The sequence below is a fragment of the Ziziphus jujuba genome, chromosome 7, assembly GCF_031755915.1.
Source record: "Ziziphus jujuba cultivar Dongzao chromosome 7, ASM3175591v1".
Lineage (NCBI taxonomy): Eukaryota > Viridiplantae > Streptophyta > Magnoliopsida > Rosales > Rhamnaceae > Ziziphus > Ziziphus jujuba.
The window spans coordinates 18,395,184-18,406,363 of NC_083385.1; the positions used below are offsets into that span (position 1 = coordinate 18,395,184).

The following is an 11,180-nucleotide window of genomic DNA, read 5'->3' on the forward strand; positions in this document are numbered from 1 at the left end:
AGTAATTTTAAATAGGAATACAAATATAAATCAATAATAAGACTATATACATTTTAAACGGTAATGCAACTAGAAATTCTCTTTATTTTTCAAACACTACAAGAAGTAATTTTATCCCCTTTGCAAATTGCAACGCTTTTAAGGTACCTCATGTAGAAACATAAACACAACCTTAATACAAAATGCTTTCCAAATATCAATAATTTTTTACACAGATCATACAAACACATAACCATTTTGCACTCCTACTACTACTACTACTACATAGAGTGATTAAGCTTCAAAAAATCCACTACTGACATGGGTACCAACAAAAGAATCAAATATAGACCAGGCAAAAATATATTGAGGCTAATATTGCTCTATTAAATGTAAAAATAGTCATGGCATTGTTTCATGGTCTCATAATTTGCAGTCATCAGTAGACTGCAATTGTTGACAATTTGGTGCTGCCGTCTCTACATGCTGCTGTGGTATCATCTGTGAAATGGCTGCTGCTGCAATTTCATGCTGTCAATATCACAAAACACATTTATATGTGTTAAATTACTACTTCCATTATTTCTTCTTAATCACATTTATAAAAAAAATTAAAAAAATATAATGTTATATCTAAATTTCAAGAGGTTCTTCGTCATTTGCATTTAATATTTCAGATTTTAAAAGTTATAACATTTTTACAAGGATCGTAAGTAATATAACTTTAAAAAGTATGAATGAAACAACAAAAGAGGAAAATAATAATTTTTTGAAATTTTAAGGAAATTGATGATATTCTTAAAATTTGACGGTTCAAAATGTATATAGGTTAAACTTCATAGAAAATGAATGATATTAGCCCTTAAAGTAACTTTTATTTTCCATTTTGCTTTTAGAAAGCAAAAGTTTCTGACAATTCTTGTTGCACAAAAATCAGAAAGTAATTTTTTTGAATAATTACAAAAATATGTAAGTTTGAAAAATGAACCTTAATTGGAGAAAAGGAATCGGGGGACATGAAGGCAGAGAGGAGCTCAGTGGTGGTGAAGTTGTGGTGCCAAGGGGGCAATCCATCACTGCTTTGATTCCCAACATCATACCCTCCTTCTAGGCTGCAAGGATCCATTTTTATATGGGTCCCATGAGAAACTGGATCATAAATTGTTGTTGAGGATTGGCCCCTGATGATCAATTCAATTTCCCAATTAAGATATGAAATTAATTTGGTCCTTACATATATATATATATATATATATATATGTATAATGATGCTCACCTTGGGGTTGTGTGCACACAAGATGATTCGGATCCTACACACATTTGGGTCGGGTTTTGCACATTGTCTGCAGGCAACCAGTTAGCAACTTCATTTTCAAAAGGGCCTGGCACCCCATCTTGTGCTTCCAAGTATATCTGCATTTTGGCTATTCCATTTTAATATTGAAAACACATATAATACAATAGAAGGGAAAAAAAAAAAAAAACCAAAAAAAAAATAAAATTGGAGTTTGGAAAGTGCTTCTCAAAATGTAAGTGAAAACAATTAGCAATTTGGTTTAGAAAATCTAATTATTGTTTACCTGTACACCTGATGGATCGTACGTGGGCAACTGATGATTTAGTAAGTCTTTCTGAAACCATGAAAAAACAAATATTATAATCATAAGAAGAAGATAAAGGGCTTTATATAAGGCCTTTTTAAAATGCCAGATTAGTCAAGAATGTACTGAACTATTGTAAATTTTGGTCAAATTTAATTGGATTATTGTAAAATTTAGCCAAATTTAATTGAATTCAGTCCACTCTGGTATTTAACACAGAGATAATTAGCTCTACCTTCTTTTTTGTGACACGTGCCAATGTGTTCCAAAGGTTCTTCTCACACGTTTCAAGTTCATCAATGGAATGGATTAAAAGAGGGTCTGGCTCAAAAAACCTTGAAAGTGATACAACAAAGTATACAAGGATATAAATTAGCCAAAAATTTTACCATACTCGTATTCTTGCATTAATCTATACCGATTTATACCTTAGCTGTTGCTCATACATTTGAAGCTCATGCTGCAAACTGCGTATATCTTGAGTAAGTTCCTATATGTAAATTAAGAACATGTATATAAAAATATAAGGCAAATTTGCATGACAATAAACAAAATCATTGTTTTAAAATATCTATATGTACCCTTGAAATTGCGTTCATTACCTCTAGATTTGCGTTGGTTTCCGCAGGACTGCATGAATGTAGGTTGGGAAAAGAAAATTAGGTACCAATTAAGAGAAAGTAAAGAATTAATCAATAAACATTAACCATAAAATTTTACAATTAATCATGAGAGAGAGCTAGATACCTGGCCATTTGATTTTGATGAAAAGCAATAGTTTCACTTTCAGACTTCAGAGTACTGAGGGTGCTGAGTAAAAACTACATGAATTCGAAATGAAGATTGAAAATAGCAAATTAAAATTTGTAAGTTTATTACTTACTTTCCATATATATTTGAAGATCAAATTAATTACAGCATATATATATATATATATATTGGTTTATACTTTAATTACCTCCTTGTTCCGAATGACACTGCATGAGTGAAAATTACCAAAAAAAAAAAAAATTAAAAACAAGAAAATTAATGCATATTATATATATATATATATATATATGCAGGGGTTCGCTAAATAATTTACAAAAATAATAAAATTTTCTGTAATTCATACCCTCTATCATTATCTGGCAAATTTATGTATCGGGCAAGAACATCTTCGATTCTTTTTTTTTTTTTTTTCAAAAAAAAGAAAAAAAAAAGAATATTAATGAAAAGTTCATAATAAACACATATATCATAAAGAATTATGAACTAAAAAAAAAAATGGACAGAATGAATAACTGAGAATAAGCATAAAATAATCACGGTTTATTTACCAAAAAAAAAAAAAAAAACAAATCACGCTTTACATGTCAGGAAAATAACCATGCTTGTATGTTGCATGGATGTATGTACCTCAGGCAAACTTATGACAGTATATATACATTATACATAAATATATACATACAAAATATTTTTTCCAAATATTCTAATTTTATCAAATTAGGGTGCAAATACCTTTTTTTTTTTTTTTTTTTTGGTTTTTTATTGGAACGTGTTGTTTATTTTACTGCATTTTAACTTTATGGAGACAAGATATATTAATATGATCAGACTATATAAATACCTTTTTCTGCCGGAGAAGTGACTAAGACGGCCTGATGGGGAAAACATAATGAGAGCAATATCGATGTCACATAGAATAGAAAGCTCATATGCCTTCTTGATAAGTCCATTCCTTCTTTTGGAATATGTTACCTGCCGATTTGTGTTGTTTTCTATTCTCTTTATCTGCAACTTTACACGACCCATTTTCTGAAATATAATGATCCTCTTTCTTCTTTTTTAAACCAACCCAACAATGTCCAACAAACTATTATTTCCAAAACCCAGAAATTAATTTTTCCCAAAAAAAAAAAAAAAAAAATGGGAGAGAGATTTTGAAGAGGAAAAGACAAAGGAATCGAAAAAAATAGCTAGCACACCAGATTTACATGGACTAAATTGATTTTGGCACTCATTTTGTTTTTTAATATAGACAAGGCCAAGTATTGTGATTATGGATTTTTTGAGTTCTTTTTTATGGAGATGAATTGGAGTGTGTGGAGAAAGAAAATGAGGGTGTGCTCTAATAAAAATGCCAATGGTGAGAGGGATTAACAAGAAGGGGTCATAATAATAAATGGTTAAGAGGGGATATAATGGTGAATTGGCCTTGAAGAGTGGAAGAGTTGGTTTTGATGAATGGACGAAATTTACTCCGCTAGCTGTTTCTAATACTACTTATCAATAACCTCACGCTTTGATTGGGTTGACTTTTTCACTTTGACCCACTTGGCCACGTCACCTTCCTTAAACCAATTCAATGAGGAAGAAAGTTTCCGATTTTATAATGTCTGTCTGCCCCATATGCATTACAAACAAACTAGACAACCTTAATACAAATCCTGCTTTAATTTTGGTTAAATCTTCGTAGATAAATAGAAGAGGAGGTGTTATATTTAACCGTTATGTTATTTTATATAATTTCAATTATTAATTTTCATATACAATATAAGTGAATATTAATCAATACATTATATTAAATAAAACATGTAAACTCTATGTATAAAATTTTGTTATAAAAAAGATCAAATGCACTTCATAGTGTGAAAATTTAAAGCTGGATAATATTTTGGAGTATTAATTTTGTTCAAAAATAGTTACTCTATCATGTAATATGTCTATAAAGTGAATTTATCCCTTCTAAAGCATAATTGATATCCTAAAATGTTATTTAACATTAAATTTTCATACTATAGAATGGACCTAATTCTTTTTATAATAAAATTGCCTATATATACATAAAAGAGTAAAATAATTTTAGATATCAAAATAATATGGTATTATGCTAATAATAGTAAAATTATTATAATAATAAAAAATTGATAAACATTTTTTTTTGGAAATAATTTCATAAAACGTTACCTTATTAATTTTTATCAAAAATTTAAATGATGTAGAACATGCGAGCATATCATTGCCAAAACCAAGCAAAATGACATGGTTTTTTTTTTTTTTTTTTCCCTAAATTATTTAACTATTAAAGGTCAAGGCATCATCAACTCTTATCCTAATTCAACGACCAAAGATCTTTCATCGTGTGGGTCCCACCTTCACATCCAGTCTTTGTTCCGTACCTATTAAAGCAAAGAGCCTAAATTCAAAGCCAGACGACTCCAAAAGCTCTGGATAGCTTCTAGCAAGCATGGCTGTCTCTGCTGCTCTAGCTGTTACCACCGCAAAGACTCATACCCGTCAATGTTTTTTTGCTAAAGCCTCCTCTTACGAACCCACTTCTTCTTCTTCATGTTCTTTTTCTTCAAAGGCTAACAACGATGCAAAACTTTCTTTGGCTTCAAAGTTTGTAAACAAGAAGTGTGTTTTGGATGTGGGAATTGGGCTTTTAGCAGCTTCGGTTGTGTGTTTTTCACCTTTGGATGCTAATGCCACAAGAATTGAGTACTATGCCACTGTGGCAGACCCTCCTTGTGACCTCAACTTTGTTCCTTCCGGGCTTGGTTTTTGTGATGTTTCATCTGGGTCTGGTGAGCAAGCTCCTTATGGTGAGCTTATCAATGTGAGTTCTTCTTACTTCAGGTTTTTGTTAGCTTTTTTTTCGTTTTTTTTTATTGGAACATTTTAATTTTTGTTCAGTTTTCTCCTTTTTGTGCTTGAATATTGCTGTCTGGTACTTTTAAATTGATGGCATTTTTAGAGTTCCGAAAAACCAAGTTTTTTTTTCCTTTTTCTTTTTTTTTGTTTTTTTTTTGGGGGGTGTTTTGGAGTTTGGAGGATTAGGATCATAGTGTTTGATTAAAAGTAAAATCCTCAAGCATTCGTGAAAGGCATTGAATCATGTGAAACAAGATGCCAGTCCTGCTCAATTCACCGGTCACTCAGTCTTATTGATAGTATATTAGTCTATTGTATAACACCACACTGATTAATACAGAACTAGAGATCAATTGAAGAAACAGAGAAATGTATATATATATATATATATATATATTTTTTTTTTTTTCTATGGTGCATACCTGGTATGCACCATAGCAGGGCTGTGTATATATATATATATATATTTATATGAAGAGATGAATAAAAACAAATTCCTTTCCTATTCTAAATTGAATCAGAAAAATATGTTTTCAACCAGGAAATACACAAGTTGTAGGGTATGCTTCTTGTTACAACAACAACTTGTTCTTGAGAATTACATGAACTTTTTAATTTTGTTCTGCAATACAAACTGTTATCGGTTTTCTGGATTTGTATTCTTCTGCATTTGACAGAAGGTTTTCTATGTTCTTGGGGCAATCTTTTTTAATTAACGCCTTGTGTTTGTTATGAGATCATATTTCCAAATTCCTATGGACTCATTTGCGTGAATCTTGTCAAAACCAAAAAAACCTATTAGGTCTTTCTGCCCCATGATGTATTAGAGTTCACTTTCAGCATATCAATCTACCTTATCCTCCACCGAGAGCCTTGATAAGACATTTGAAGTACTACTCACTATTATAATAGTTTTAGGTAATATAGGATGTCTCTTCTGTTTGATTTTCAGTTGCTTTAATGCATATATAATTACACTAGGGATGTTTCAACAGAAACTTGGTAAAAATTCCAGGTTATAAAGGTTTTTTGTGTTACAGGTTCACTACACTGCAAGATTTGCTGATGGGACAGTCTTTGATAGCACCTATAAACGCGGTAGACCTCTCACCATGCGCATTGGTGTTGGCAAGGTAATGAAATTTGCTTAGCTATGTTTTCTTTAATTCAATTTAATCTTGATAATTGTTATTTGATTGGCAATTTTTTTTTTTTCTTTTTCCTTTTTCTTTTTTCTTTTTAACTTTTAGTTATGTATAGATCGTTACTGAGAACGTTTCTTTCTAGACATCAGGATAGTGCTATAGAGTCTTCATTTGTCAGGTTACATTGTCAACATGTCATCTTTGTTTCATGTCTGTTCAAACTACTAATGCTGTGTTATATGTTTGGTGAATTTGGTGCTGTAAGCACTAGTTCTCTGTTCTCATAATGTTACATCTTTTCATTGGTGAACTACCGATTATTTCACTGTATTAATCGAAAGGAAGAATGTTGCTTTTTGAATTTGTTGCATTCTTTGTGGACATTTAGAAGTTGATAAAATTCATTTTATCTTTCTTCTGTCATCGTTTTCTTCCTCTTCTGATGCTTGATTTTATGCGTGCCGTATTCACCTTATGCTACCATTGTTATTAGTAGTATTCTTTTTCTCATGACTCCTTGTAAATGATACAATCCTATTGAATTCTCATGGATTGATCAGAATCTCAGAAGTTTTTTTCACATCCAGTTTACATAGCAGCTCCTACTACATTTCAACTTTTTGGCATAGTGATGCTTAAACACGGTCATCATACATTACATTCTAAGCAAGCAGCACCTAGAGAATCCAAATAAATAACTCTGGTCTTATAACTGTGCTTGGTTGGTATTTCCAAAGCAGTCGATAATTTGTATTATCTCATTTGATAAAATTCTTCCTTGTACCATGAAAGATAAAGTAAGCTAAGGTAAAGAAATTAGAGATACCAATCTAACTTAAAGAAAATATGCCATTTGACTTTATCTCTCAAAACTTTATCTTTTAAATCTTGTTTCGATCTGCAGGTCCTTAAGGGATTGGATCAGGGAATTTTAGGAGGTGAAGGAGTACCTCCAATGGCAGTAGGTATGACTTTTAACTATTTTATATTCTGCTGCTATTTCTTGTTTTTCTATTGCTGATCATTTGTCTAAAGGAAATGGCAATATTACACAGGAGGAAAACGTAAGCTTCACATTCCTCCACAGTTGGCATATGGGCCAGAACCTGCAGGATGCTTCTCAGGTGAGGTCTTTCTATATTTGAAATTCCATTTCTTATGGTTTTCCTTTTTGGATCAGAGTATACTGACCCTCATTATTGGAGACTTCTTAAAGTCACAAATAAAATAATAATCTTAATAGTGAGGGGAAAAAAGGACAACCCAAAAAATATATATATATATATATATTACTTAACAAATATGTCTCTCTCTCCACCTCTTCCAGTTTTTGGCCATTCTATGCATGTTTGTGTCAAAATACTAGATCAGCCAGACTTAAAATTTGACTGGATTTAATCAAGTTCATTAATTTCCAACTTGATGCTGGGTTCTGATCAATTCTGAATGCTACATTGAAAAGTTTGGACTGATTTATTCCCAATGCATGAGGGAAAACTAACAACATGTACTGTCTTTCACTATGAAATTATTTGGACACTAACGTCCATTATGTTGTTCATATAGGTGACTGCAATATACCTGGCAATGCTACTCTTGTCTATGATATTAATTTTGTCGGTATCTACTCGGGAAATAGAAAATGAAGGTGGCCAAATTCTTTTGATAAAAAATAATTGGGAATCCCCTGAGTGACCAGGGGGAAACTTTCACATTGTTGGGTAGAAATTGAGGTGGGAATCCAGGAATTAAAGGTAGGCTTTCCTTTTGTACACCTGGCTTGCCAATCTAAAATCAAATTCTGTATTTGATCTGATCTTTCCTTGAAATATTTTACATAGAAATTGGTAATGATCAGCAACTAAGTTCCTTATGTAATGTACAAGTTTCTGAGAACATGTAAATTATTATCTATGTACACCATTCTCTCATAAACGAAACAGTTAAAGAACATGTAAATTATTATCTATGTACACTATTCTCTCGTAAACGAAAACAGTTCAAAACAAATAGCTTTCTACTGATTTTGAGAACTAATACATTTGAAGGTAAGTTAAGGTTGTTGTTCTACGTCATAAAATGATAATTCTCAAGGCAAAATGTGGGGCATGGTAGTTGAGCTCTTTATGAAATCTTACTAAAGAGAACATGAATCAAAGGTTTGGCTTAGTGAATAGTTCACCAAATGAATGTTACTTTCATCTTCCTTATTGGCTTGATTTTGATTTTACATTTTTCATGAACAGGATCAAGTTTGTAATGTCATTAAAGGTTTTGAACTTGAAATTGCCCTGTTTCTAGGACCACCATTTCTCTTTACGCTTCCTAAAAAGGTGAAGAAGAAAAAGGGTAAAAATAAAAAAAAATAAAATAAAAAGAAGGTGAAAAGGAAAAAGCTGATTCCTTCTATGGATGGGAAGAAAAAGAAGGTTATGCTTTTTGTTTGACAAATTTGCTTGTCTCAGCTCTTTATAGGAGCCAAATAGATTTGAAACGCAAAACGTTGGCATTAATACTTTTGAATACTAGCGCCAAGTCATTTTACAAACCTGAAGTGATGGTTCCAGAAAGACAATATTATTTTTCTTTTATTTTCGTTTCCTAAACAAAATTAGATAATGTTCAAGCACAATGACTTGGGTTGCACCTATTTCACTGTGAATGTTACAGATAAGAAAATCTTATTCTATGTCTATGTCACATTTTAGATATTTTTTTGATAAAAGGCTTTCATGCAAGGTAAGCTTTGTAATGCCCTTACAAGTCCACTTGGTTCACCATGTTTTTTTTGGTGTGCTTATGAAAACTTCCAACAACTCCTGCTTCATTAAGAAATATATGTTCCTTAACTTACGGTACCAGCCACCTTGCATTCTTTTCATAGAAAAGCCAGAGTCATCTTAGACACAAAGAAGAAACAATAGAGCATCATAACAGAAAATCAAGATAATATATTGAATCACTACTTGATCATGGTCCAAAAACCCAAAAAAGCCACTCACTTCAAAACTACAATGGTACCTCATGACCATGTGAAGGGTAAAGAAAGACGAAACAGATCAAATCACTAAACCATTTTTTTATTTTTTGGGTCTTCCTATATAGAAAATGAAAATCACCTAAAAAACAAAAAACAAAAAAAACAAAAAAAAAAAAACTACATTGGATATTTTACAGTGGTAGATTTATTGGAAAGAAAGTTTGGTATTTTTTTATTTTATTATTTTGGTGGAAGGAAAAGGAACTACATGATAGAGCAAGCATTTGGGTTGTCATCGCTGAACATGGAGGTATAAGGATCTTCATATCTGGTCACAGTGCCTGTTGTTGCGGTGTATTCCACATTCCTAACATATCCAGCAGGTGCTTTCTTGTCATAAGCCTGAGCTGTGTAAGGCTGTGCCACTAGGTTGTATGGAACATATGGCCATAATTCTGCTTTTTTCCCTGTTGATTTTGCCTTCTTCAGCACTTTGCTTGCTTCAACATACCCCGTTACAGTCACCTTCTGTTGCTTTCTGTTTATATCCACAGATTTAACTCCTGCATATCACAGTTTCAATCTCAAATTCAGCAAATTTTCTCAGTTTTTTTTTCCATGAAATATTGATAAAGGGAACAGAGTGAAAACACAGAGAATTTCCTTGAAATTACATACCACTTAATGAAGAGAGTGCTTTCTTGACCTTAAGCTCACAGCCATCGCAGTCCATTCTAACCTTGAGTTCAACAGTCTGCAATTGCTTCTTCTTCTTGTATTTTTGAGTGCTTCCCATTAAATCAGACAAATACTCCAAAGTTCCTCCAACTCCCATTTTTTTTTTTTTTTTTTCTATGCTTTCAGAATTTTCTTTCTGAGGAAATGGTTATGAAGAGGATGAAAATGAAAAACCAGAAAGAAAATTACTGAGATTGACAGCAAAGAACAAATGCTTGAACGCTTTTGAGAAACAAGTGTAAAGGTGAAACTAGAACAGCAGATGGGCTTGTAGAAATGGTAGAGAGCAAATACATATATATATATATATATATATATATATATGTATAGAGAGAGAGAGAGAGAAAGTGAGAGGGGGGGAGAACAATAATGGGGTTGGTTTTGTCTAAGAAAGTGCAAGGAACTTCCTTGTTTACAATGGATTCCTTCCTTGCCTTACAACATACTGAGGAAAAAGCTTCAAAGGCTGCTCTAATAACCTTCTTTAAGTTCCTCTTGAGATCTTTCTTTTACACAGGCCTGCTTCTTATATAGGCCTTTTCATCAGATTCAAACACAGAAAAAAGGTGGTGGCGCCCCCAAAAATAGCATTAAGAAAAGCTTTAATATTGATTCTTGTTTTTGTTTTTTAACTTTTTTTTTAATAAATAAATAAATATCTGGAAGGTTTCTCTTGAATTATGAACTATAATAGTGGTTTCTTGTTTTCTTAACAGGGAAAACTTTCTTCTTAATGAACAAGATAGGAAACAAATTAATAAATTTTTTTTTTTTTTTTTTGCATTTATGCCCCTGTATGTTTTGGTACGTGCATATTTGTATTGTACCTCTCCCAACAGTATCAACGACGTGAATATTATAATTTTAGATGGTGGACCAAGTGTAATATAAACTATTAACGTTAATTCTCTTTCTATTTTATAAACCATTCATATATATTTTTCTCTTTCTTTTTTAGAATTGCATAGATATCTTCTAAGACCCCTACGAATTAGTATGATATTTAAAAGCATAAAGACATCTGTACGTACAAAACATATTATGCTTATTTTTTCTCTTTTCAATTTATAAATCAACTGGAATATTCAAAATTTTGTATAT

At 31.7% G+C, this 11,180-nt stretch overlaps 3 protein-coding genes across 3 annotated transcripts; 1 reads left to right on the forward strand and 2 right to left on the reverse strand.

The window, feature by feature from the left end:
* Positions 1-163: 163 nt before the first annotated feature.
* On the reverse strand, positions 164-3,696 carry LOC107425386 (agamous-like MADS-box protein AGL104). The gene is made up of 11 exons (XM_016035388.4): positions 3,190-3,696; positions 2,695-2,745; positions 2,539-2,557; positions 2,328-2,401; positions 2,183-2,210; positions 2,009-2,070; positions 1,816-1,915; positions 1,560-1,610; positions 1,256-1,392; positions 968-1,160; positions 164-510 (listed from the first exon to the last, which is right to left on the reverse strand). The coding sequence occupies exons 1-11, from the start codon at positions 3,372-3,374 to the stop codon at positions 403-405; spliced, it is 1,008 nt and encodes a 335-aa protein (XP_015890874.2). The 5' UTR covers positions 3,375-3,696; the 3' UTR covers positions 164-402.
* A 1,066-nt stretch (positions 3,697-4,762) lies between these two features.
* LOC107425397 (photosynthetic NDH subunit of lumenal location 4, chloroplastic) lies at positions 4,763-8,336 on the forward strand. Its single transcript, XM_016035400.4, has 5 exons — positions 4,763-5,181; positions 6,257-6,349; positions 7,266-7,326; positions 7,417-7,485; positions 7,928-8,336. The coding sequence occupies exons 1-5, from the start codon at positions 4,810-4,812 to the stop codon at positions 8,005-8,007; spliced, it is 675 nt and encodes a 224-aa protein (XP_015890886.2). The 5' UTR covers positions 4,763-4,809; the 3' UTR covers positions 8,008-8,336.
* A 956-nt stretch (positions 8,337-9,292) lies between these two features.
* On the reverse strand, positions 9,293-10,595 carry LOC107425396 (heavy metal-associated isoprenylated plant protein 23). Its single transcript, XM_016035399.3, has 2 exons — positions 10,020-10,595; positions 9,293-9,904 (listed from the first exon to the last, which is right to left on the reverse strand). Exons 1-2 carry the CDS (start codon positions 10,174-10,176, stop codon positions 9,606-9,608), a joined length of 456 nt encoding a protein of 151 aa, XP_015890885.1. The 5' UTR covers positions 10,177-10,595; the 3' UTR covers positions 9,293-9,605.
* Between the last annotated feature and the right edge of the window lie 585 nt (positions 10,596-11,180).